Source organism: Octopus bimaculoides, chromosome 2 (assembly GCF_046866305.1).
Source record: "Octopus bimaculoides isolate indiv1 chromosome 2, ASM4686630v1, whole genome shotgun sequence".
NCBI lineage: Eukaryota > Metazoa > Mollusca > Cephalopoda > Octopoda > Octopodidae > Octopus > Octopus bimaculoides.
The window spans coordinates 129,727,131-129,751,831 of record NC_142929.1 but is presented as its reverse complement, the minus strand read 5'-3'; the positions used below and the strand labels follow the sequence as shown (position 1 = coordinate 129,751,831).

Here is a 24,701-nt window from a genome sequence, read left to right as displayed (position 1 = left end):
CTCATTTTTAGCTGTACTGGAGCAATGTGGAATGAAGTGCCTTGCTCAAGGACATGTGTTACCTAGTTTGAGAATCAAACCAGAGACCTAATAATTGTGAGCCCAACACGCCTAAATACTGAGTTACATACCTTCACAAAAGACTCGTAGTATATGACAAAAGAATAGATATCATAGAATCAATATGAAACAATGTCATTAAGGAGAGAAAGTAACTTCATGGCAAACATTAAGGATTGTTTTTTTAACTGTTTCCACAACTTTTTGGATTACAGAAGGGGAGAGCAATATTTGCATACATGTATACATGTATGCATACGTATATACATACATCATCAGCATCATTGTTTAACATCCATTTTCCATGGAAAATGGGTTGGATAATTGGGCTGGCATGGGTTGGATAATTTGATAGGAGCTGGCCAGCTGGGGAGCTGTCCAGACTCCAGTTGTCTGCTATGGCATGGTTTCTATGGCTAGATGCCCTTCCTAATGCCAACCACTTTACGGAGTGTGTCAGGTGCTTTTTACATGCCATTGGCATGGGTGCATTTACACAGCACTGGTACAAGTGGATTTTATGGGGCACCAGCACCTGTGAAGGACAAGCTTGCATGCACGGATGGTAGAGATTTTACTTGGTTTGGTGTGTCTTCTCAAATACAGCAAATTGCAACATGTGGCTAATGCCAGCACCACCTGTCTGGCTCCCCGTGCCGGTGACATGTAAAAAGCACCATCCAAACACGGTTGATGCCAGCCCCTGCACCCCGACTGGACCCTGTGCTGGTGGCATGTGAAAAGCACCATCCGAACGTGGCCAATGCCAGTGCAGCCTTGACTGACTCCTGTGCCGGTGGCATATAAAAGCACCATCCAAACGTGGTCAATGCCAGCCCCCTCTGGCTCTCGTGGTGGTGGCACGTAAAAGCACCATCCAAACGTAGTTGATGCCAGCCCCCTCTGACCCCTGTGCCGGTGGCACGTTAAAAGCACCCACTACACTCTCAGAGTGGTTGGCATTAGAAAGGGCATCAAGCTGTAGAAAACACTGCCAGATTAGATTGGAGCCTGGTGCAGCCTCCTGACTTCCCAGACCCCCAGTCGAACCGTCCAAACCATGCCAGCATGGAAAACGGATGTTAAACGCTGATGATGTTGAGGAGGAAGATATATACATATATATATATATATATATATATATATTTATATATGGACTCGCTTGTATATACATATATACACATATGTATATACACTTGCTTGGTAGTCTTGGCTTGTGAAAGCACATGGCTTAGTGGTTAGTGTATTTGTCTCATGATCATAAGGTCTCAGTTCAATTCTGTGCAGGGTATTGCATCCTTGAGTGAGACACTTTGTTTCATGTTGCTCCACTCCACTCAGATGGCAAAATTGAGTTTTACCTGCAGTTCAATGGGCTAGCCTTGTCATATTTAGTGTGTCACACTGAATCTCCCTAAGAATTGCATTAAGAGTACATGTATCTGTGTTGTACTCAGCCACTTGCATGTTAATTTCACAAGCAGGCTGTTCCATTGATCAAATCAATTGGAACATTGGCTATTATAACCAACAGAGTGCATGAGCCAGTTTTGGCTGGTTGGAGAGAAAGCCTATTATCTTTATAGTTTGTTATGTAAAAGAAAATTTGCTCCCACTGGAAAAGGTTATAGAACATTTCTCTTTGAATATGATTGCAGCATACGCAAATGTGGACAAGAAGCAGGTTATAGATTAGCATGCTAAACTTGAACGATAAAGCATTATAGATACATAGAATGAATGAATGAATAAATAAATAAATAAATAAATAAATAAGCAATCAAATGACTACAAAAATATTTGGTCGTAGTATAAATTTAATCTTTTGAAGAAATTTAAAATATCACCATTCTTGATTAAATAGCTAACTTTGTCTTGTTAATATCTGCTTTTCAAAAATTTTGCTTCAAGCAAATGAACATGCTTAGGAAGTAACTGTTTTGTTTGTACTTTTTATTTTCAAGTCATGCTTTGACGGCTGAAATATCTCCCTTGAGTCTATAGCTCTAAACATTTCTGATATTTGGTGAAACATGGAATCTTTAACATAAATCAATAAATGGAATCTGCACTCCTAAAACTTTAAAACGTCTGCTAATGTTATCCCCAACCTTACCGCCGTGCTTTTATTCATTTTTTTTTTTCTTGGCCTGCCATTCATAGTATCCAACTTCTGAAGGTGGTTAAGTCAACTTTTATGATATGGTATAATATTAAATATCAGAAAACAGCTTATTTTCTTATAAAGAAATTATCTTGGGAATATTTTTTTAACGAAAATGGGTTTGCCTTATTTAGTTTTCATGTTCGTAAGCGTTAAATCTAAAGATCTAGAGGTCAAACTGACAGTCACAAATTTCACCCCATAAACAATCATTGTTTATATACTTGAAGTCAGTTTTAGTAGAGCAGGTTTGAATAAATCATTAGAACTGTGTCAGTGACCAGGTCGCAGTTGGTGCAATGAAAATTTTAAGACCAAATAATAAATGTTTAAGTGAAGTTAACAGTTTTTGTGTGTTTTTAAATGGCTAATATGTGTGTTCCATGCTGCAATTGTTGATCAAAGAATTACAGTTTAACTCTGTGTGTGTGTGTGTGAATGTGATCAGTGTTAATTTTATTGACATTGAAAAGAATCAACTATTTTTTGTTCATGGGGTACATTTGAGTAAGGCAGTGAATAATTTGAAACATTGGCTTCAAATTTTGGCACAAGGCCAAATATTTTGTGGGATGGGTAAGCCATTTATATTGACCCCCAGTTTTCAACTGGTACTTATTTTATCAATTCTAAAAGGATAAAAGGCAAAGTCAACCTCAGTGGCATGTAAGGATGGATGAAAATGGCATGTAAGGATGGATGAAAATGGCATGAAACGTTTACCCAGAGTGCTAATGATTCTCCCAGCTTGCTGTCTTAATAATTTGAAATATTAAAAACATATATCATGTTTAGAAATAATACATTTCTAAATCTCCCAGAGAGATTTATGCAGTAGTGATACGACGAAGTAGTTGTATGCTGTCAACTTAATGTGACAGTCCCCTGAAGGGAAAAATACTACTGTTGGTTAGAACTAGGAAGCTGCACCACTTCATGTCAGCCTTGACACATTTCCTGTGTCCTTATGTTTACAAGGGGGAGACAAGCACCTCCACTCAGCTAAGCCTGCATCCAGAGACATGTTTCTGAGTCTTTGCTCATCATCAGTCTCAGAAACATGTCTCTGGATGCAGGCTTAGCTGGGTGGAGGTGCTTGTCTCCCCCTTGTAAACATAAGGACACAGGAAATGTGTCAAGGCTGACAGGAAGTGGTGCAGCTTCCTAGTTCTAACCAACAGTAGTATTATTCCCTTCAGGGAACTGTCATATTAAGTTGACAGCTTACAACTACTTCATCATATCATATTATTTTATCAGTTTCATCAAAGTATTTCAGAGACTTTATTTTAATTTAATTTTATCATTGTTCAATCAGTTGCATCATATCAAAAATTTCCTGAAACTGAATAAAAATAGTAGAGATAAATAATTTATCAATTACTGTTCCACTTAATACATGATATGTATGGGCCTAAACAACCTGTAATATTCATCCTCAGCAGGATTTGAACTCAGAACTTAGAGAGTTGTAAGGTATGATGCTAAACAATTTGTCTGTCATATTAATAGTTTCGGCAGTTTGCTGTCTTTATTTAGTATTTGCTGACAATATAACATATCAAACTTCTGTTCTAGTTTTTATTTTCATAGCTTCTTCACTGCCTCTATCAATGAATTTATATATTTTCATTTACTGTTTCCTTTACATGTTATACAAGGGGGTGTTGAAAAGTTCCTGGTATTGGGTAAAAGAAAATACAGGAGGATCAGTTAAGTATGATTTTTTTTTTTCAGCAAATTTCCCTCTCAGATTCACACACATTTATGGTCCTTCAGTTTTTCTAAGCCCTGTAAAAGAACTCGGAAGTTTGGGCCACCAACAAAGCCTTTTGTGATACCCTTAAAGCTAGGAATTTTTCAGTATAATCCCTTAAGATTTACTAGATATGAAATACTAGAGCTATAATCTTTTAAGGCTTTCTAGTCATGAAATATTAGAGCTATTTTTCAAAGAAAAGTAGCTCTTTGAAATATATCAATTTACCATAGTATATGTGAAAGTATGTGATCCAGTTATTGGGCCTGTTATTATTAGATCATGGGTTCAATTTCCAGTCAGGATCACATTGTGTCCTTTATGTTGCTTCAATACCAGACTAAATGACAATAAGTCCTGGGATTGATTTGTTTGACTAAACCCTTGAAGGTGGTACCCCATTTAGACCACAGTCTAATGACTGAAACATGCATACATGCACGCGTATGCGCACACATGCATGCACACACACACACACACACACACACAATGTGCTTCTTTCAATTTCTTCTTTCTTTACTGCTCACAAGGGGCTAAAGATAGAGGGGACAAAGAAAGACAGACAAAGGGATAAAGTTGATTACATCAACCCCAGTGCGTAACTGGTACTTAATTTATCGCCCCCGAAAGGATGAAAGGCAAAGTCGACCTTGGCGGAATTTGAACTCAGGATGTAAAAGCAGACGAAATACCGCTAAGCATTTTGGCCGGTGTGCTAACATTTCTGCCAGCTCACCGCCTTTCAATTTCTTTCAATTTCTGTCTACGAAATCTACTTACGAAGCTTTGCTTAGCTTGGAGCTATAGTAGAAGATACTCGCCTAAGATGCCACACTGTAAGATTGATCTGAAAACCACATGGAAACTGACTTCCTCGACTACACACCCATGCCTGCATCTCATTCATGATATAGATTTACATTCTTTATATAAGCACTGAAATAATTGCTTTACACATTTTACACAATAATTTTTGAAAAGCATGCAATTTTAAAGGAACTTGAGGAAAGAAAATTAATTCAGTTACTTTTTTTTCTTTTTTTTTTCAGTTTGATATTTCAAATTGATAAAACAGATATGGCTTACAAACAGAAAATGGAGAAAAGCTAAAGTTTGCTATTTCAACTTGAATGAAAATCCTTAAGACACAGAAAATAAGATTTCATTATGTTATCACACAACACTTTATTTGAAAAGTAAAGTAGAGGCAATACAGCTTGTCCTAATTACTACCCTAATATATTAATTACTTTATCAAACAATTAAGGAATAAAAAATATATCTAATGAATCTATCAAGATTTTGTCATATATTCTGTTGTTTCTTGTAAATTATAAATATTTCATATTGATTCCTTTGAAACCAGCCCACCCACGACCACCCCTAATGTACAAACTACATGCTTTAATGTGATCTAAATTAAAATCTTCCATAAAGATTTCATGTAAATCTATGTTTCACACACCAATTTAATAATGAGAAAGTTATTTTAATAAATTCTTCATTAATTCCAAAATTAATTAGAACAAAGACAATTTTAGTTATTAGCAACAGAAGCAGTCTTTGTAATGATTGGTAATTAACACATTCAACCTAACCTGGATGTGTTGTTTATAATACTTTAGACTGCAGTAAATGTCCCAAGAAATCATCTCATGTAGGCAACAAATGCTAAAAAGTACAGATTAATATTGGTTGATGATATTATATCAAAGATTGGTGTATGGCATTGATGTATGTGATACAGGGCCAAATTTAGACCCATAGAGGCCCCAAGCACTTAAAAGATTTTGGTGCCCCTCCCCATCTTAGAAGTAATTCAAAATATAAACAATAATAAACCATAACATAAATTTTTATTTTTCAAAATGAAACAAAACTAACAGTAAGATGGAAAATAATGTTTACTTTTGTTTACTTCCATTATATTTACATTTGAAAAAAATTCTCTTACTTTTTGTAATTGCAAAGTCTTTGATTAGATCCTCACAACTTTGATTAGATTCACTCACCAACAAGCTTGAACAATTGGCTCAAGTGCAAGTTTTACACATGTTGCCTCATCTCCTCTGCTTTTCTGAACAAGAGAGCTACATTCCCCTCTCTATCCTGAATATTCCACAGGCTCAAATGTAAAGAGGCTGAGAGGATGTCTATCTCTGCTTGTGTCTATAAAGACACTTAAAACAATTTATGAAAGCATGTTACCAAGCCATACTTGCTCATGAGTGGTGGCTGGCTGTACTACACAACTTTTTTTTTAATTACTCTTTCTTTTTTTTTTTTTACTCTTTTACTTGTTTCATTCATTTGACTGCGGCCATGCTGGAGCACCGCCTTTAGTCGAGCAAATCGACCCTAGGACTTATTCTTTGTAAGCCTAGTACTTATTCTATTGGTCTCTTTTGCTGAACTGCTAAGTTACAGGGATGTAAACACACCAGCATCAGTTGTCAAGTGATGTTGAGGGGGTGGTGACAAACACAGACACACACACACACACACACACATATATATATATATTTATATATACATATATACGATGGGCTTCTTTCAGTTTTCGTCTACCAGATCCACTCACAAGGCTTTGGTTGGCCCGAAGCTATAGTAGAAGACACTTGCTCAAGGTGCCACGCAGTGGGACTGAACCCAGAACCATGTGGTTGGTAAGCAAGCTACTTACCACACAGCCACTCCTGCGCCTTATTAACACCAATTGTGAAATTCATTTTCAAGGTTATCCCAGTAATGATGTCAAAAATAGAATTGATAATTTCAGCAAATCACATTCTTCAATAAACTTGACATATATGATTGAAAAATACTTTCAAACATGGTATCTCTCAATAAAAGATAGAGTGATATGCAAATCTGCTTTCTGCTGCTGTTAAGGGCAATGAAATTTTGAGCAACTATATCTGATTTCTGCAGTAACAGATTTAACCATGGCAATTTGGTACACCCACTTTTTGATACTCAGTCCCCCACCATCAGTAAGAAACAAATGTTGCATAAAGCCAATGTAAGCAATAATTACTTAACTCATAATTTCTCACTCAAAAATGTTTGTTGTGTATTTTTGATTCCTAATGGAAAACTTTATAAACTTTGATTGCTTTCTTCAGAAAGGCAAAAATATCCCAATGCAAGAAGAAGTGAAATTCAGGATAGGAGGTGAAGACATACCAACGGTGAAAGAACTACCAGTAAAGAGTCTCGGCAGATGGTATAGAGATTTATTAAATGATGAGAAGCAAGGGAAAGAGACACACGAGTTAGTAGAACAAGGATTGAAGGCAATTGACAGAACAACACTGCCGGGAAAATTCAAATGTTGGATACTGCAATTTGGACTGTACCCAAGGATAATGTGGCCATTGCAAATGTATGAAATAGCCTTGAGTAGAGTAGAAAGGATAGAACAAAGATGCAGTGTGTTTATCAGGAAATGGCTTGGTCTGCCGAAACCACTCAATACAACTGCACTATATGGAAAACCCGTGCTGCAACTTCCAATAGCATCGATCACCGAGGAATATAAAGCAGGAAAGGCAAGGACAGTAATGATGCTAAGGTATTCAAAAGATCAGAGCATCCGAGAAAACCCTCCAAAGGTACGAACAGGGAGGAAATGGAATGCGGAAGAGGCAGTAAACAGGGCGATCGGAATACTAAAACATGCCGATATAGTTGGAGCAATGCAAGAAGCAAGAGCCGGCCTAGGGACGAGCAGTTTCAGGCCATTTTGCAAGAGCAGTGTAAAAGAGATGAAAGAGGCAGTGGTACACGAAGTAAGAAAGGAGGAAGAAGAAAGGCGGAATGTACATTTGGTGCAATGCAGTCAACAGGGGCAGTGCCTGAGATGGGAGGAAAACGTGGTCAGTCGCAGAATCTCATGGAAGGAACTTTGGGCTTGGGAACAAGCAAGAACAGCCTTCCTGATCAAGTCTACCTTCGACGTTCTACCCTCACCGGCGAACTTAGTTCGATGGAACATAAAAACAACCGATGAATGTGGATGCGGGGAGAAAGCGACGGTGAGACACGTTCTGTCAAACTGCAGACTAGCACTGGAAAGGTATACATGGCGCCATAATCAAGTCCTTGGCGTCATAAGTGCAGCACTCAAGGAGAAGATCGAGGGATACAACAGAGGAGAGTACCCCAAAGTGGAAAAGTGCAGGAAAATATACTTCCAGAAGGAGGGAAAAGGACATAAGATCAGGCCTCCAAATAAAATATATGAGATAGACGAAAGATGGAAGGGATACTGGGAGCTGGCCACGGATTTGGGAAGTCTAGCAATTTTTCCACTTATAAAAACAACAAAAAGACCAGACTTAGTCATATGGGACACAGAACAGAGAATAGGAATCTTGCTAGAACTGACAGTACCATGGGAAGAAAACATCGACAATGCAGAGAAACGAAAGGAGAAGAGATATGAAAAATTAATCGAAGAGTGCAGAGAACAGGGATGGACTGTCGAGTACTACCATCTGGCAGTGGGGGCTAGAGGCTTCATTGAAAGAAAAATGACAACGCTATTCAAGAGAAGATTTGCGTTTTCAAACTCGGAACTTAGAAAACTGATAAGGAGGATACAGGAGGCGGTCGAAAAAGCCAGCTTCTATATATGGCTGAAGCGGGAAGACCGAATATGGCTTGAAAGTCATAACAAGTCTAGGTGAGACAGGCTGACAGTGAAGTGGCTTCGCGCCCTCCATTGTCAGTTAAAGTTCAGACAGTGTCATGTGACAACTTGCTGGAGCCACTTGCTGGAGCCTAGCAGCGGGAAGTTTAGACAGTGTCATGTAACAACTTGCTGGTGCTGCCTACTGGACCCTAGCAGCGGGAAATTTAGACAGTGTCACGTGACAACTAGCTGGGGCTGCCTGCTGGAGCCTAGCAGCAGATATAAAAAGGGGAACTTGACACGACGATCAGTCGGACGCTGACACTCGTTGATGCTGCATCGAAGAGGCCAGGGAATAGAAGAAAGAAGACATGCACCCAACACCAGAGCTGAAGACACCTCCGAAAGGAGGGGCCCCGCCACGTCAAAACGGTAGAGGAGTAGGGGCCGAAAACGGACGTGGTTCCTCCTGATGATGTCTTGAGCTAACTGGATCCTAATCCACCAAGGGAAGGTATGTCAGAAGAAAGTAATTCAACAACACGGGTTGATGAACCGTAAGACGTGTGGCCAAAACCTCCTGGAAAATAACCATAGCGAGGGACATTCCACAGTTGAATTAGAACAGTCACAAACAGCAAAAGAAGACATGCACCCAACACCAGAGCTGAAGACACCTCCGAAAGGGGGTGGCCCCGCCACGTCAAAACGGTAGAGGAGTAGGGGCCGAAACCGGACGTGGTTCCTCCTGATGATGTCTTCAGCTAACTGGATCCTATAAAGGAGCTGTTGTGGTAGCAGACCACGAAACATGGTTGAAATTCCTCCTATATCCATCATATTATAGGATTTCAAATTGATTTTAGAAATATTTTTATCTAATCATTGAGTCAAAAGTTTTGTAATATTTTGGTAACTTATTTGCTTTATTTGTCAAGTTACAACAAAAGTAGCCCAGCATTTAAAGTAGAGGCCATCGTGCTGCACTGTCTGAAGTCATCTTGGTGCCAGTTCTTGCTCCTTGAAGCAAAGAACTCTTTCATTGAAGCTTCCACTTCCTCTTGGTAGATAAGCCAGTGAACTTGGCTGTTGTGACACGACTGGATATCTGTAACTGAAGAGCTCAAAACAGCAAAATCATGTGATTTGGCTGTTTTGGCGGCTGTAGCTGACGTTTCTTGATTGTGAACAGTATAAATAGGAGTACTTTTATGCACTAACAATCCAAATGGGAGGTCTTCAGTTCTAACACAACATCCACTTTAAGTTGGAGATAAAGATTACCTTCTGGTATTTTCGCAGCTTTTGTTGCTTTTAGTTATTTTCAATTCAACTATATTTTTCCTTTTTTGGATTTGGTTTGCAAGATTCTTTATGTGAGCTCGTGTGTTGAAAGTGGAAATTTTACTGGTGAGTGTGTTAAATTATAAGGCACAAAAAGAAAATCACTCTCCCCAGACACAACAGAATACATTTTTCCTGTATTTCCAACACTAAAGTTATTTAATATGCTTTAGAATTTAACATACTTTTTCGTTTATTTATTTTTTTAAAATGTCATTCATGTATGAGAAATTTGAAAAGACAACACGAAACCGGTTATTTCTCAAAATACAATGTTTATATACCAAAAAGATTTTATAACATTTTTCTTACATTTTTCTGACATAATTTAAATATATACTTTAACCATGTAACACAAGCCTTCTGTAGTTTTTTCACTCTTATTATCTTATATATATATATATATATATGCGCGCACACACACATACATTGCATAGAGGAAATGCTTGTACATAAGAGCCGTAACAAAGTGTCAAAGGAATACAACAGAAAATATAAAACAAATCAACTCGAAATATTTTTGCCTTATCTAAGTAGCTTAGCTTTAGCGAGAAGAAACATTTGAATGTGACTCTGAGTGACATACGAGTAAGGAGAAACACTCCCGGAAGTAGAAGGAATGTTCACCTCAGGAAATTAACCTACGATAAAAATAGTTCAATTTTTATATTAGTTTTTTTTTTTCTTTTTCAAAACATTTTATTTTGTCCACTAGTGACCTGCAGTCAGCAGTGTAAGTGGAAATGAGAGAAAGAGGGGGAATTAACTATCTGAAAAGAAAAAAAAAAGAAGTGAAGCAATTTCTGAGAAAGAGGCGGGTGGGAGAGACGCAGTGAACTAGACGGGAAAGGAAAAGAGAGAGAGGGTGCGACAGACGTGTAAAAAACACTAAAATGTGAGGTGGTGGAAGAGTGACTGGAAATGTGATAAAGCGACAATAGAATAGCGATAGAGAAATGATTTAACGTATGTCATTTGTCGCGACCACATTGCGGGTAAATGCAATAATACTCTTAGCTGTGCAATTTCTTACTATCTTTTCTCATATCACACAGCCGACAGACGGGACAAAAAAAAAGTAATTAAGGACAATACTTATTTTTAACTGAGAATTTGTATTTATATGACGAAACGGTTTTAAATCCCATACGATCTCAACTAAAGTTTATTAATTTTTTTTCGAAATTTAAAAAAAAATCTTCATTGCATAAGGTTGCAAATCATAACAGGTAGTTCTCAATACTACATTTAAAATATTAATAGTTTCAATTTCAGTTTAATTTAGAACGTATGGATGACTTGCTACTGAATTTTTGTTTTAAAAGAATCAAAACAAAAATAGTCGAAAAAGTAGAAGATCTAAAACTTTTCCATTTATTTATAATATAACTTTTTCTGATATGAATAACTTGGCGGTATTTTTGAAAAAAAAGGGAAAAAAAGAAGTCATTTGTTTATCAACATTTGATAAGTTAACCTGACTGAGCCCAAAGTGGGAGGAGGAGTAAACGTCATAGGGTCACGTGTGTCAGTTACTTTCCGAAACACTTTATGTCAACCACCTGTTTAATGCCACCTCGCTCGCTGTCACTGAAATTATGAGCGTTTATCTTAACTTGAAATGCCCCCAAAAGTATGAATCCACTACATATCCTTTTACTTACCATTCCTTATGTCCTAGTTAGTATATAATAACTACAGAACTATTTTCTTTAAAACTATTCTTCCTATGTACCTGTCCGTTCATTTGAATATTTCCTACAGCATTACACCAGCTGTACTGGTCAGGTCATTGTTGCTGGTTGGCTTCTCCGAAAGAACTAACAAGGCCATTATTGTACGATATAATACCGAAGGAAATCGCGCGGTGTCCCCTGTATTCAAACTGGTTGATATTTACGACTGGATTATCTGATTACCGAAGGAAAATAGAAATATCAACATGTCACACACTCAAACAAACACCAAACAATCTTCGTCCCAGCCATTTCGTCATGTATCTTCCGTTCATTATAATCTAACAAATAACGAAGAATGTCATACAAAATGTGTTAGTACGGCAACTGCTCCCATTCATGAACCACCTGGTCGGACTTACGTCTCATCCTATTATATTGCTATCGGTGAGAAAGATTTTTGTTTTTAATATATTTTTTCAGGCGAAAATTTTGTTGTACTTAATATAACTGTTTTTTCCCCCCCGTACTTCTTTTACATTTGTTTTGAATTTCATTATCAATTAATATAATTTTAAAGGATTTAAAAATTTAATTTCGATAAACTTTTAAAAAAAGTTTACCGTAGCGACAACGCTTTGAACATAGCAATAGATATCTCATATCCGTTTCTTTGCTGTTGGCAAATAGCTGTTATTGTTATTTTCACTTTGAAAATCCTAATGTCCCTAAAACCAACTTCTTCATTATAATTAACTGCAACGAATATAGTTTTTTTTTTTTATGCAGCACTCATATGTAAGGCAAACCAATAGTATTCTCAGAGCGTGTTTCTTCAGATTCTTGAGGAACCTGCAAAATGAGCAGGGAACTTGTATACGGTCGACCAGCTACAAATAACCCCCTAGTCTCTTCTTACACTGATACACTTTATAGTCTTAAAAAAGTAAGGGCATAAGGGACAATGTAATTCAAAATGTACATAAATGTTTCCCTCCTTCATGACTTTTAATTTCTTTTGTTATTGTACTTTATGTTGTGTCCTCTTCAGGTGGTTTTGGCTATCAAGTCTTACTGTTGTTGTTTTCTGTCTGTCTCCCCTTTTACTTTTTTGAGGAGTTTATTGTACCCTGTATACAACCTCTCGTTATTCTGTTTCGTCTGTGGGTGCACAAGGTCTTCAGGCCAAATAATACCCCCGCCACCACCATACACAGTCTGATAACGGCTATCTTTTTTCTTGTACTCTATTATAAATTGTTGAGAGGTCCTTCAGTTTAATGTTCAACTATTTTTATAACTTCGCATAAAAACAAACTTATAAGGGATGGTCACAGCTGGAACACCTGCTAAAAATTCCTGGCTTGGGAAGTAAACAACATCAATCTTGAATTTTAGCAAGATTAAGTCACTTTGTATTTATCCATTTCTTGACATTCGAAATGGAATTATGACAGACACACAAACCTATCATTTATTGTTTAGCTTTGTGCTAATGTATTAACTGTTTATTTTTTTTTTTTTTTAAATCATATGTATTTGAAACGACACGTATTTTGAACTTCTTATGAAAGTTGTTTACGATATGTGGCTGAAAAGTTTAGATTTTATTAGGATGCTAAACGAGTTTTATATTGCACACATGAGCTTGGCTCATCTTTTAATCCACCTTTAGTTCTGTAACATAAGGTACCCGATTTAAAGTGCTATAAATTAAAACATTCCATCAAAATTTCATGTTGAATTATATTCCAAACACCTTCTTAATAAAGACACAGTTATTTCACTAAATTCTTCATTATTTTCAAAATTAATTGAAACAAAAGCAGTGTATTTCAATAGAGCTACTGACTTCGGTGATTCGGGGTTTTGTGAATGTACAGTAGTGAAGTTCTTTTAAATACTAAGATTAAAAAAAAAAAGTTTTAAAGTCTAGAAAATGACTTTGACATGCCAATCAACTCTTTTAATTAGCTTTCGGTTAGTGTGTGGGAGGTGGAGATGTCGCTATTTTGAGATGTAACTTGTAATTTGTTCAGTATGTGTATGTCTGTGTTAATTATGCTGATACAATCAATTGTAAACTTTCGTTTCGGAGGATAATATTTACACTTGGACCTAATGATTAACAGCTTAGGTTGACTTACTCGGTCATAAGGTCAGTCGGTGCACAAGACGTGCCAATTCATCTTGGTTTGGGATCTTTTGTTTCATGTCCAATATCTTCTTTCACTACCAACCACAAGGCAGGACATATTCATTCTATTAACATTGGTAGGACATTTTTTCAAGATGTGATTGATCATTAGTAATACCTTGGAACGTGTGAATTTAACAATATTGTTTCCCCACCATATAATTTCTTAGAAAAAAGTCTTGATTAACATTTGTGAAACTGGCATTTATTTGTTTGGTAGTTAAACTCCCTAATATAGCCATTCCCATAGAGCAGCTTACTACGTACTTTGGATTCGCCCACTTGTTCAAACGTCACCTTCAAGTAATAAGGTAACAATAAATCTACATGTTTGTTTCTTAGTTATTTATTTATTTTTTGTATGGTGGAACCAATATTTCAATTTGAATATCAATGCTTCTTTCAAGTGAAATATTTTTTTTTCACCAACAGGATAGGCATGGTTTCTTTCAAACTGTTTGACATCGTCACTACCCCCACACAAACAGAAGTTGTAATACAAATTCATACACGGAGTAAACAATCACACTTATTGTTTGCCGCTAGTATGTTTACAGTTAAAGTAACTTTATTTTGTATTCACGTCCTTTAATGTTGACTAATTAAACATTTTACCACAACCGAGCCTATGGATATTATTCAAATATCTAATTCGTGATCTACTATGTCTAGATGCTGCTCGGTCTCGCCTATAAAATCTCTAAGAGTCTTTCTACAGACATAGACTCGGTTGGTCTCGCTTGAGGACATAGAAAGACCGTTTGCTAATTAACGGTTGCTTCTGATAGCACCAACTGGAAGACCATCATAATAATAAATTGTTCCCAAGACCCTCATAATGATAAATTGAAGATGAAAATGGCTGGATTGTTTCAATATTCTATATGTTATCGTTTATATTTTTTACCAAAGTAAAATTCAGGATCCGAAGAAATTGGATTGCTTTCGTTTGCAACAGTTAATTGGTCTTTATGAACTCTCATATTTTTACTCACCGTTGGAATGTATATCAGAAAATATTAAGACATTTCACTTGTTCGTTATTGTGCTGTCTTGTATAATTTTAATTATCATAACTACTGAATTTTGAATTCCACCAATTTGATGCTTCTTTCGGCTTACCTTTCACTTATGGAACAAAAGCGGGCATAACTACTGTTTGTTCTGAAAAATGCATATCTTTGCAATGGAATTTTGCAGAAATGCGTTTTCAAGGGTACAGATTATGATTATGTTTACATAAAAAAAAATCATAGTTTTTGGAAGTGTTTTAGATCATTCTCTCTCTCTCTCTCCCTGTCGACTTTGTTTCCTCCTAACTCTTTTAAAACGTACGTGTTTTTTAAATGCTATTTTACAGAAATACATTTACGAGAGTGTAGATTGTGCAATGTTGAGGTTTCAAACATAAAAAGAAAGAGAAAATTGCTCAACTTATGACTGGTGATAAAGAAAGTCAGTAGGCGGGGGAGAGATTGACCCGAAACACTCCTTCAAAATTCTTTTTCTAAATTTCACAAATGTCGAGAACTTATACCTGTAAATTCCCATTAAAAACTGTGCATTTCTCTGAAAGTTACGAGGCAACAAAGTTGTTATGTCCCCAAACTAGCAGATTTCAGCGCTTAAAGGTGTTTCGATAAAAAACTATCTAAGAAGGCCTCAGATTTACAACCACAGTTAAATAGAAAATTAGGAAAACCGTAACACTTAAGTAAACTTGTTTTATGGTAATATGAATGTTTGGGTATTCCATATTTCAATGAAACAATTTTCAAAATGAAACATCTGATCTACTTTTGGCTGCATGTAAACATGCGTGTTTCTAAATAATATTTTTAATAGTGTTTCAGCTGTGACCAAGTTTTTTCGCTAATTTTTCAAATTAACACCCGCACGATCTTCACTAGGGTGTTAAGGTTAGGGTTAGGGTTACGGTTAGGGTTAGGGAATTCCGTCCGTAACCTTAACCCTAAACACTAACACTAACACTAACACTAAAACCCTAACCCTAACACCCTTGTGAAGATCGTGCGGGTGTTAATCTGAACAATTACCGTTTTTTCAAGAGTGTTCCAATTGTGGCCATCTTGTCTTTTTTAATGCCAAAATTTATACTTTGTGTCACATTCTACCATCGCTTTTCGTCAAAAACAAACAAAAAAACAGCAACAATAAAATAGAATGTGGATAGCAACGTCTCTGAGCGAAGAAGTCTTCTGGATTGAATCTAATCAAGGGCTCCAGCCGGAGGTTTATTTCTAACTTTAACGGGTTGAGTCTGTGCATTAAAGGGTTCTTCGTCCATTGACAAATTTCTTTGTTGTTGTTTTAGACCTAATTCAGCTCTGATCCAGCAGACCAATAGTTAAGATCCACTCAACCTATGACATTCCTATTTTATCAAATTTTAATTTTTCGAATAATCGTTATTGTGTTGAAATATATCTACTGCTTCCTATTTAAAATGTTTGTTTTGCAATGTTTCTGTGCATTAATAATAACAAAATTTATGTATTGACTAAAGAATGTAGCAATTACATCAAGCATGTTAGTGACAGCAGTCACAAATTATTTTTTATTTAGCTTCATGTCAGCTCTGATCCAGCAAACTCAGGCTCAATGACCATTCCGTCTGTTATTGTCGAGGTCTTTAACTTGTTTCAGTCATTGGACTGTGACCATCAAAAAAGGTTTAGCCAAACAAATCCACCCCAGTACTTATCTTTTAAGTGTGACATTGACTCCATTGAGCCTCTTTGACTAAACTATTAAGTGACGTGGATGTAAACAAACCATAACTGTCAAGTGTTAGTGGGGATCGCGCGCGCACGCACACACAGACACACAATAAGCTTCCACATGAGTTTCCACCCACTAAATTCACTCAAGGCATTTGTCAACCTGGATCTATAGTAGAAGACATTTGCCGACGGTTTTAGGTTCAGTCCAGCGGGACTGAACCTAAAACCACATTGTTGTAAAGCTAGCCTCTTAACCATACTATTTTGCTTCTCCATATTTCTGTGAAATTTATCTGTTGACGAGGAATGTATCTGCTAGTTATTATTGTTTAGCCCCTGGCAGCTCTGATCTGGCAGACCTATGATCATCCTGTCTTATTTTTCTTGCATAGTGTACCTCAAGCTACATTATCCATTGTGTTCTTTAAAAAAATAGTTGGGAGGTTTTACTTTCAAAAGTAACAAAATTGGTGGATTTCTTCAGTTTGGCTCACAGATTAAACAATTTTTTCATTAACTAAACAGTTTGAAATTGCGTATACTGGTGTAATTTCTCCCACTGAACATGGTTTACTTTCAACATTTTGGACAAAATTTCGAATTTTAGAAGTTATTTTGTGTTAGTTATTGTGTTTGGGTAATTTTAACCAATCTACGATGTGTATTCAGCTGAAGAAATCTACTGCTGTTTGTGATAGTTATCGAAGAGCAACAACACAAACTTGCACAGCAGGCTACTTTTAGTTTCTGTCTACCAAATCTATTCACAAGGCTTTGTTTAACCTGGAGCTACGGTAGAGAATACTTGCTCAAGGTACCATGCAATGGGACTAAACCCAGAACCATGTGGCTGGCAAGCAAACTTCTTACCACACAGTCATACCTGTGCCTAGCCCCTATATCTTCGACTCAACCCCCAACCTGACACATCCACACTTCTTTGTCTGGCCGAACTTGTTCTCTCCCTCAACTGCTTCTCGTTCACGGGGGTGTTTTACCAACAGCTCTCGAGAGTGGCTGTGGGAACAAGAATGGGCCCCAACTATGTGAACCTGTTCGTTGGCTATGTTGAGGCCCAAATATTTTCAAGATTCACTGGTCCCACCTCCCGAACTATACAGTCGTTATATTGATGACTACTGGTGCGACCTCGCTCTCCCACGAACAACTAGACTCCTTTCTCTCTTTTGTCCACTCCTTCCATCCTGCCCGCGAATTCTCCTGCACCATTTCCAACACTTCCTTTCTCGACATTTCAGTTAACATACATAACTCTGCTCTCACTACCTCCATCCACTACAAACACACTGACTAACACTCATACCTTGACTTCTCCCCCACCTTACCCACACCAAGCTCTCCATCCCCTACTCCTAATTCTTCAGTCTGCGCAGGCTCTGCAGTGACAACCCTGACTTTGAAACTCAGTCTCAACCCATGGCTAGCCACTTCGTCCTTCATGGATATCCCCTCACCACTATCCATACCGCCCTTGCCAGCGCACGTTCTGTGGACCATGCCGCTGCTCTTGCACCCACTCCACCATTGCCCGTTTACCTTCACCTACCACCCCTCCAATGCACCATTCTCTGAGCTTTCTGGCGACTCCAGTCTGACCCCTCCATTTTACACATCTTCCCCAAGCTTGGGATCTGGGAAATTGAGACAGTGAATGAGAGTTAGAGAAACAGATAAAAAAAAAAAAAACCTTGAAAGAAGAAGCAGTGTGATTGTGGTGTTGGTGGTTAGGAAATCTGTCTGATCAAGATGGCGTCCAGAGTATTTTTAAGTATAACAAGCTCTGAAACTGATATGAGCAGCACATTACTTAAATGCAAATGTGAGGTTTTCATTTAAGTCTTGTAGAATGTCATCCATCACTAGATCAGGTAGCACCCTTGATTACATACTGTGGGTGGAGCAAGTTCAGGTAGGAATTCCATCTAACAGACACAGTTAAAGGATTTGCTGATGTTAAATGCAAATCAACATTGTATTCAGTGAAGTTCTTGAAGACAAGAGGCCAATCATGCTGAAGATTTCCTGACTTATAAATATTGTTGTTTTGGTGAAGGCACTATGAGAAGTCACAGAACACTGTACTTAGCTTTTTAATCTAATTTGTAAATCAAAAAAAATAAAGTAGTATTAAAGTGATTTCCTTTTGTTTTTCATGAAGTAGACCTAACAAATTTTGTTGTGTCTAGGGAGAGTTCATTATGTCAATAAGACACGCTGGTTCAGTTCCACTCCTTTATTATTAGTCAATCTAACTAACTAATTGGCTGTTTGTTAAACTTGGTTAAATAGTCTTTTTTTTTTTTTTTTTGTCAAAGCTCTTTCGTTGCTAGACACAAGAAAATTTGCTTCAACACATGAATTCACTTAAAGAATCATGCAAACAAAATACAAAGATGACCTAAAAATTTTTTAATTATAAAGTTCTTCTCATGAATTCTTGCACAGAATGTACTTGTTAAGCAACAGAAAATAAGCAGTAAAAGCATCTTGTGAAAAATTTGTCTTGCAAGTATTTGGTGACCCTGTCAGTGCAGGGACCACTTAAAGGCACTCAGTCCACATTGTAAAGTGGTTGGTGTTTGGAAGGGCATCCAGCTGTAAAAACCCTGCCAAAACTGACCTCGCCTGAGCTTGTGCCACATAAAAAGCGCTAAGTCCATTCTGCTGAGTGGTTGGTGTTAGGAAGGGCATCCAGCTCTAAAAATCCCGCCAAAACAGTTACAGAAGTCTGGTGCAGGCTGCTGTCTGGCCGGCTCGTGTCAAACCATCCCACCCATGCCAGCATGGAAGTCGGATGTTAAATGATGATGATGAATCTAGTAGTTATTAGGTATGATTGTAAATAAAGCAGAGATAACCGAGAATTCATTATCTTATATAACCTTTTCGTTATTAAAGCTAAAACTTAACAGTAATGATAAGGTTAAATAAGATAAAAGGCAAGCTCATTTAAAACTAAAATAATAAAAAGCAGTTAATTATGTGCATTAACTTGTGAGATAAAATTTAATATTAACTATTTAAAACTATATGTTTGGTTGGGGAATACATCTCTTGACTTTTCTGTGTGTGTGTGTGTATGTGTCTGCATATATGCAATTTACACCTTGTGCACAAAAGAAATTAATGTGCTTTCCAGTATTTAAAATGTGCACAAAATGTTAATTGCTTAACATAATGTAATTAATAATTATACTTCATATTAAGTGTGGACACACTTTTTTGTTGTAGAAAAAAAGAAAAATACCCCCTTGCACCACCTTGAACTTTTGCTCAGACTGACTTTTAAGTGGGAATGTTGATTCTCTGTGAGATAAACCTTATTATTATCATCATCAACACACGCCTGCTTTAATCTCCTAAAATGTTTTGGTATTTCATTAGATCATCATCATCATCGTCGTTTAACGTTCGCTTTCCATGCTAGCATGGGTTGGACGATTTGACTGAGGACTGGCGAACCAGATGGCTGCACCAGGCTCCAATCTGATCTGGCAGAGTTTCTTCAGCTGGATGCCCTTCCTAACGCCAACCACTCCGAGAGTGTAGTGGGTGTTTTATGTACCATTGGCATGAGGGTCAGTCAGGCGGTACTGGCGACGGCCGTGTTTTTACATGTCTTTAAAAAGACAGGATGGTCATGGCTAGACTATCTTTGATCACACTTTACTTGACCAGGCTGACCTGATGATAAACAACAAAAAAGTGTACATGTAACTATGAAAGTAGCATACTATCTTTTTCTATTCTTTAATTTTTCATCCACAGACATGTGTACCCTTAACATAGTTCTCAGGGAGATTCGGTGGGACACAATATGACAAAGCTGGCCCTTTGAATTGCAGGTGCTACTCGTTTTTGCCTGTTGAGTGGAGTGGAGCAATACAAAATAAAGTGTCTTGCTCAGGGGCACAGTGCATTAGCGGAAATCAAACTCAAAATCTTACGACCTGAGCCAAATACCCTAACCACTAAGCCACGTGCCTTCATGAGCCTTCAGTGGTACCCTTGTTGTCATAACCAGCAGAGTGCCATATATATATATATATATATATATATATATATATACTTGCATACATATACATATGACAGGCTCCTTTCAGTTTCTGTTTACCAAATCTACTCACAATCCACTCACAATCCACTCACAAGGCTTTGGTCAGCCAGACTCTGTAGAAGACTCTTGTCTAAGGTGTCACACAGTGGGACTGAGCTGAGAGCTATGTAACTGGGAAGCTACACTTTCCATGGATTGAATGGATCATCACAATCAGTTCTTATTTGAAATTTTGGAATTACTACCTTGCTAGACATGTCAGAAGATCACTCATTTATGCATTCCATTTTCTTCATGAAAGTATTATTACATTATCGTTTAAAATTTAATATTTGCATTTTTAGAGCTATGAATTTTGTAATTAAATATTACAAAACTGAATTCTGACATCAGTTTGTAGATTTTAATAACTGGGAGAAATTTCCCATGGATACCTTCTGCATGAAGAACACATAGTTAAGTTTTTGGCTACACTTAATATAATCGAAAACATTTTAAATAATTAATATAACACCTTTAGGGAAGGAAACAAAAAAGTCATTAGCATTAATGATTAATTCCTGTCCAGAAATGATAACCTCAAAATTCAAAATAAACAATTAAATGGAGGTATGCTATGGAAAGTGTGGTTGGTCTTTATCAAGCAATCATATTTTAATCCTATTAGATCTCTATGGCAAAGTATATTTTAATCAGATTTTGCCAAGGTAACTGAGAATAAAGTGTTCTATTTCTGATAATTCCTAGTCCATGAATGAGTAAATTCAAAACTTCAGATGTCTGTTATAAGTATTGTTGCTCACCATGTAGCACACCATCAAAAATGTTCCTTATATCAAACTGTTTCTCAATTTGAACAGTCCTGCCCATGAGCAATCATGCAAAATGCAATCAATAGCAGAACATAAGCATAAAGATGATTAGATAAAAACAATATGCAGATGTTCACTGGATACATTTACATATTAATACTAGAATACTATGAATATAACATGGCTCCAACAGTGAATGATTAATTGTTGTAGTCATTATATCTTAGTGGCTTCTGCAGTCCCTTTATGATTTTGCAGCTCCTACATGATAGTGTCATATTACTCATCAAGGCTGTGAGGCTGACCATGATTTAGTAGTGTTAGCAATATGGGAGGTGCTGGAGATCGAGTATTAACAACAGCAGTAGTAGTGGGGAAAAATTGATGTTGTTGATCTGTTAGAAACATTACTGCAGGGAATCACATATCAAGTGACAATTCTAATGGAGGAGAAGCTGGTGATGTCAACTCAATGAATTGATCACATCATTAGCAAATGTTCTTGGGGAAGGATATTTAGTAGTTATTTGTTCTAATGATGCTAGCTGTCTCTAGTTATGAACTATAAGAAATAAATCAGTTTGGTTTGATGACTAATGGTAATTTTAACAATGAAACCAGAATGATAGAGCATGCTGCACCAATATCCAGTTGCAGTTGAACTAATATCCATTCAAGTTAACATTAACAATTAACCTGTTGCAACTCATATCAGTTGTATACACCTTCAATGTCTTCATCTTCAAACTGTTTAGGCCTCGTACCCTTAACATTAGCATTGTGGAAAGATTTGGTAAAATACAGAAGTTCTGAACTGTGGAATTTACTGAAATGATCTGCATTTCCACAATTAAAGCATTTCTTTTCATACACAAGATACAACCTAGAAGGATGTGATGGTGTACAATTTTTGCATTTTTAATTGCACTTTCTTTCATTGTTTACTAGATTTTCTTTGATGGAAGTCCCTGCTAGTGGTGTTACTCATTTACTTGTTTCAGTCATTTGACTGCGGCCATGCGGGAGCACCACCTTTTAGTTGAGCAAATCGACCCCAGGTCTTATTCTTTGGAAGTCCAGTACTTATTCTATCTGTCTCTTTTTGCCAAACCGCTAAGTTACGGAGACGTAAACACACCACCATCGGTTGTCAAGCGATGTTGGGTGGACAAACACAGACACACAAACATATATACACACATACACATATATATATATATATATGTATATACGACGGGCTCCTTTCAGTTTCTGTCTACCAAATATGTTAAATATTTTTGTCATAGAGCTTGGTTGTTTTTTTCAACAGTACACTTTTTACCTTCAAATGAGTAAACTTGAATAATTATAGGACACAGGGTCATCTTCTACTTCGGTTCCTTGATACTACATAATGCAGAAAATTTTGTCTCAGCTAGCTCAGGGTTTGTGTCATGTAGAAACAGTTTTGAGTTAAATTGTACTTGCTGTGACTGTGCTTCTTGAATATTATCAAGATTTAAGCATTAATTAAACTCCATTTCAGTGTAGCTAGTTGATTATCAGAGTTGCAAATTATATTTAAGATAATTTGATAAAGTCCATGACAGTGGCAAATGATTAATTTCAAAATTTTAGGTGTCTGCTACAACAGAGTATCATAGTTTACCAATGTTACCCAAATGGCATACCATAAAAATATGCCTGACACTAAATTGGTAGCCACCATCTATATTCCTGACTATGTGCAAGCATGTAAAACATACAATGCCACAACATCAGAATAACAAGTAGACATACAGATGTTGATTGAATACATTTACACTATTAGCCCTTTAACATTTAAACTGGCCATATCCATCCAAAGTATTTCAATATTCAGACCAGCCATATCTGCCATCTCACACCTACCTTACAATATTCTGAAAAGAAACAATCACATCATTAAAATCTCAAAACTACAAAATAATGCATGATTAATTCAAAACGTTGTGAATAAGTAGGCATTACATTTAACCAAGTAATTTGAATGCTAAAGAGTTGATATTACTTTTCTCCTTGATTGGTATATGAAAATTTAGTTCGACAATGTTATATAATTTGAAAAGGAAACTGCTTTAAATAATATATATATCCTAGATAGTCTGTTTTAATATTTAAGATACATTGTAACTTACAGAAAGTTCTGTATAGGCTCAGGCATATTTGTGTGCTTAAGAAGCTCACTTTGCAACCGTGTGGATTTGTGTTCAGTTCCACTACACGGCAACTTGGGCAAGTGTCTTCTACTATAGCTCCAGGCTGACTAATACTTCGTGAGCAATTTTAGTAAATAGAAACTGCATGGAAGACCATTGTTAGTGTGTGTGTGTGTGTGTGTGTGTGTGTGTGTGTGTGTGTGTGTGTGTGTGTGTGTGTGTTTGTCTCCTACTGTTTGGCAATGTGTGTTAATTATGCCCCCATAAATTTGCAGTTCTGCAAAAATAATCACTTTAGTGTATTTGGCCTTCTTGCAGTGCAGCAACATGGCTGCCATCCAATGACTAAAAGAAGTAAAAGATAAACATTTCTATTAATTACATATGAATCAGAAACACAAGCCAGTTAATTCTTCATATTCTTTTATTGTAAAAAAAGAAAAGTTATAATAATACAAAGCCATGATTGAATTTCGAGTCCCTTATTCATTATGAATTTTCATAAGAAAGTATTTGAGTAAATATAAGTTAAAATAAATAAAGTGTTGTAAAATAATGTAGCTGGTCTTTTGTATTTCTTTTAGAAATTTGTACAAATTAATGGAGAAAATGCATTATTTATTTTGTGGAGAGAGACCAGAATTGATCTTTATTATCAATATTAAGATACTGTGTGAGCAGAATAATTAGCATTCTAGACAAAATGCTTAGAGCATTTCTTCCTGCTTTGTTAAGTTCAGATGCCACTGAGGTCAACTTTGCTTTTGTAGTTGATTAAATGAGCACTAGTTGAGCACCATTCAATGTAACCGACTTCTACTTCCCCTAAAGTTGCTGGCCTCGTGCCAAAGTTTGAAGTCATCATTATTATTATAGAGAGCAGCAAGCTGGAAAAATCATTAGCATGCTGGACAAAATACTTACTCTTTTACTCTTTTATTTGTTTCAGTCATTTGACTGTGGCCATGCTGGAGCACCACCTTTAGTTGATCAAATCAGCCTCAGGACTTATTCTTTGGAAGCCTAATACTTATTCTTTTTGCCTCACCGCTAA

General features: G+C 36.7%; 1 protein-coding gene across 8 annotated transcripts in view; it reads left to right on the top strand.

Moving 5' to 3' along the window:
- The first annotated feature begins 10,782 nt into the window (after positions 1 to 10,782).
- LOC106874322 (myosin light chain kinase, smooth muscle) overlaps positions 10,783 to 24,701 on the top strand; it is a 145,806-nt gene continuing 131,887 nt past the window's right edge. For 4 of the 8 annotated variants that reach the window (XM_052965923.2, XM_052965921.2, XM_089338128.1 and 1 more), the window contains exon 1: positions 10,783 to 12,086. In XM_052965923.2, the coding sequence (XP_052821883.2) occupies positions 11,906 to 12,086 (181 nt within the window). In that variant the 5' untranslated portion in view covers positions 10,783 to 11,905. The remainder of the gene's footprint in view (positions 12,087 to 24,701) is intronic. The other 4 variants (XM_089338169.1, XM_089338157.1, XM_089338151.1 and 1 more) reach the window with 2 other exon arrangements.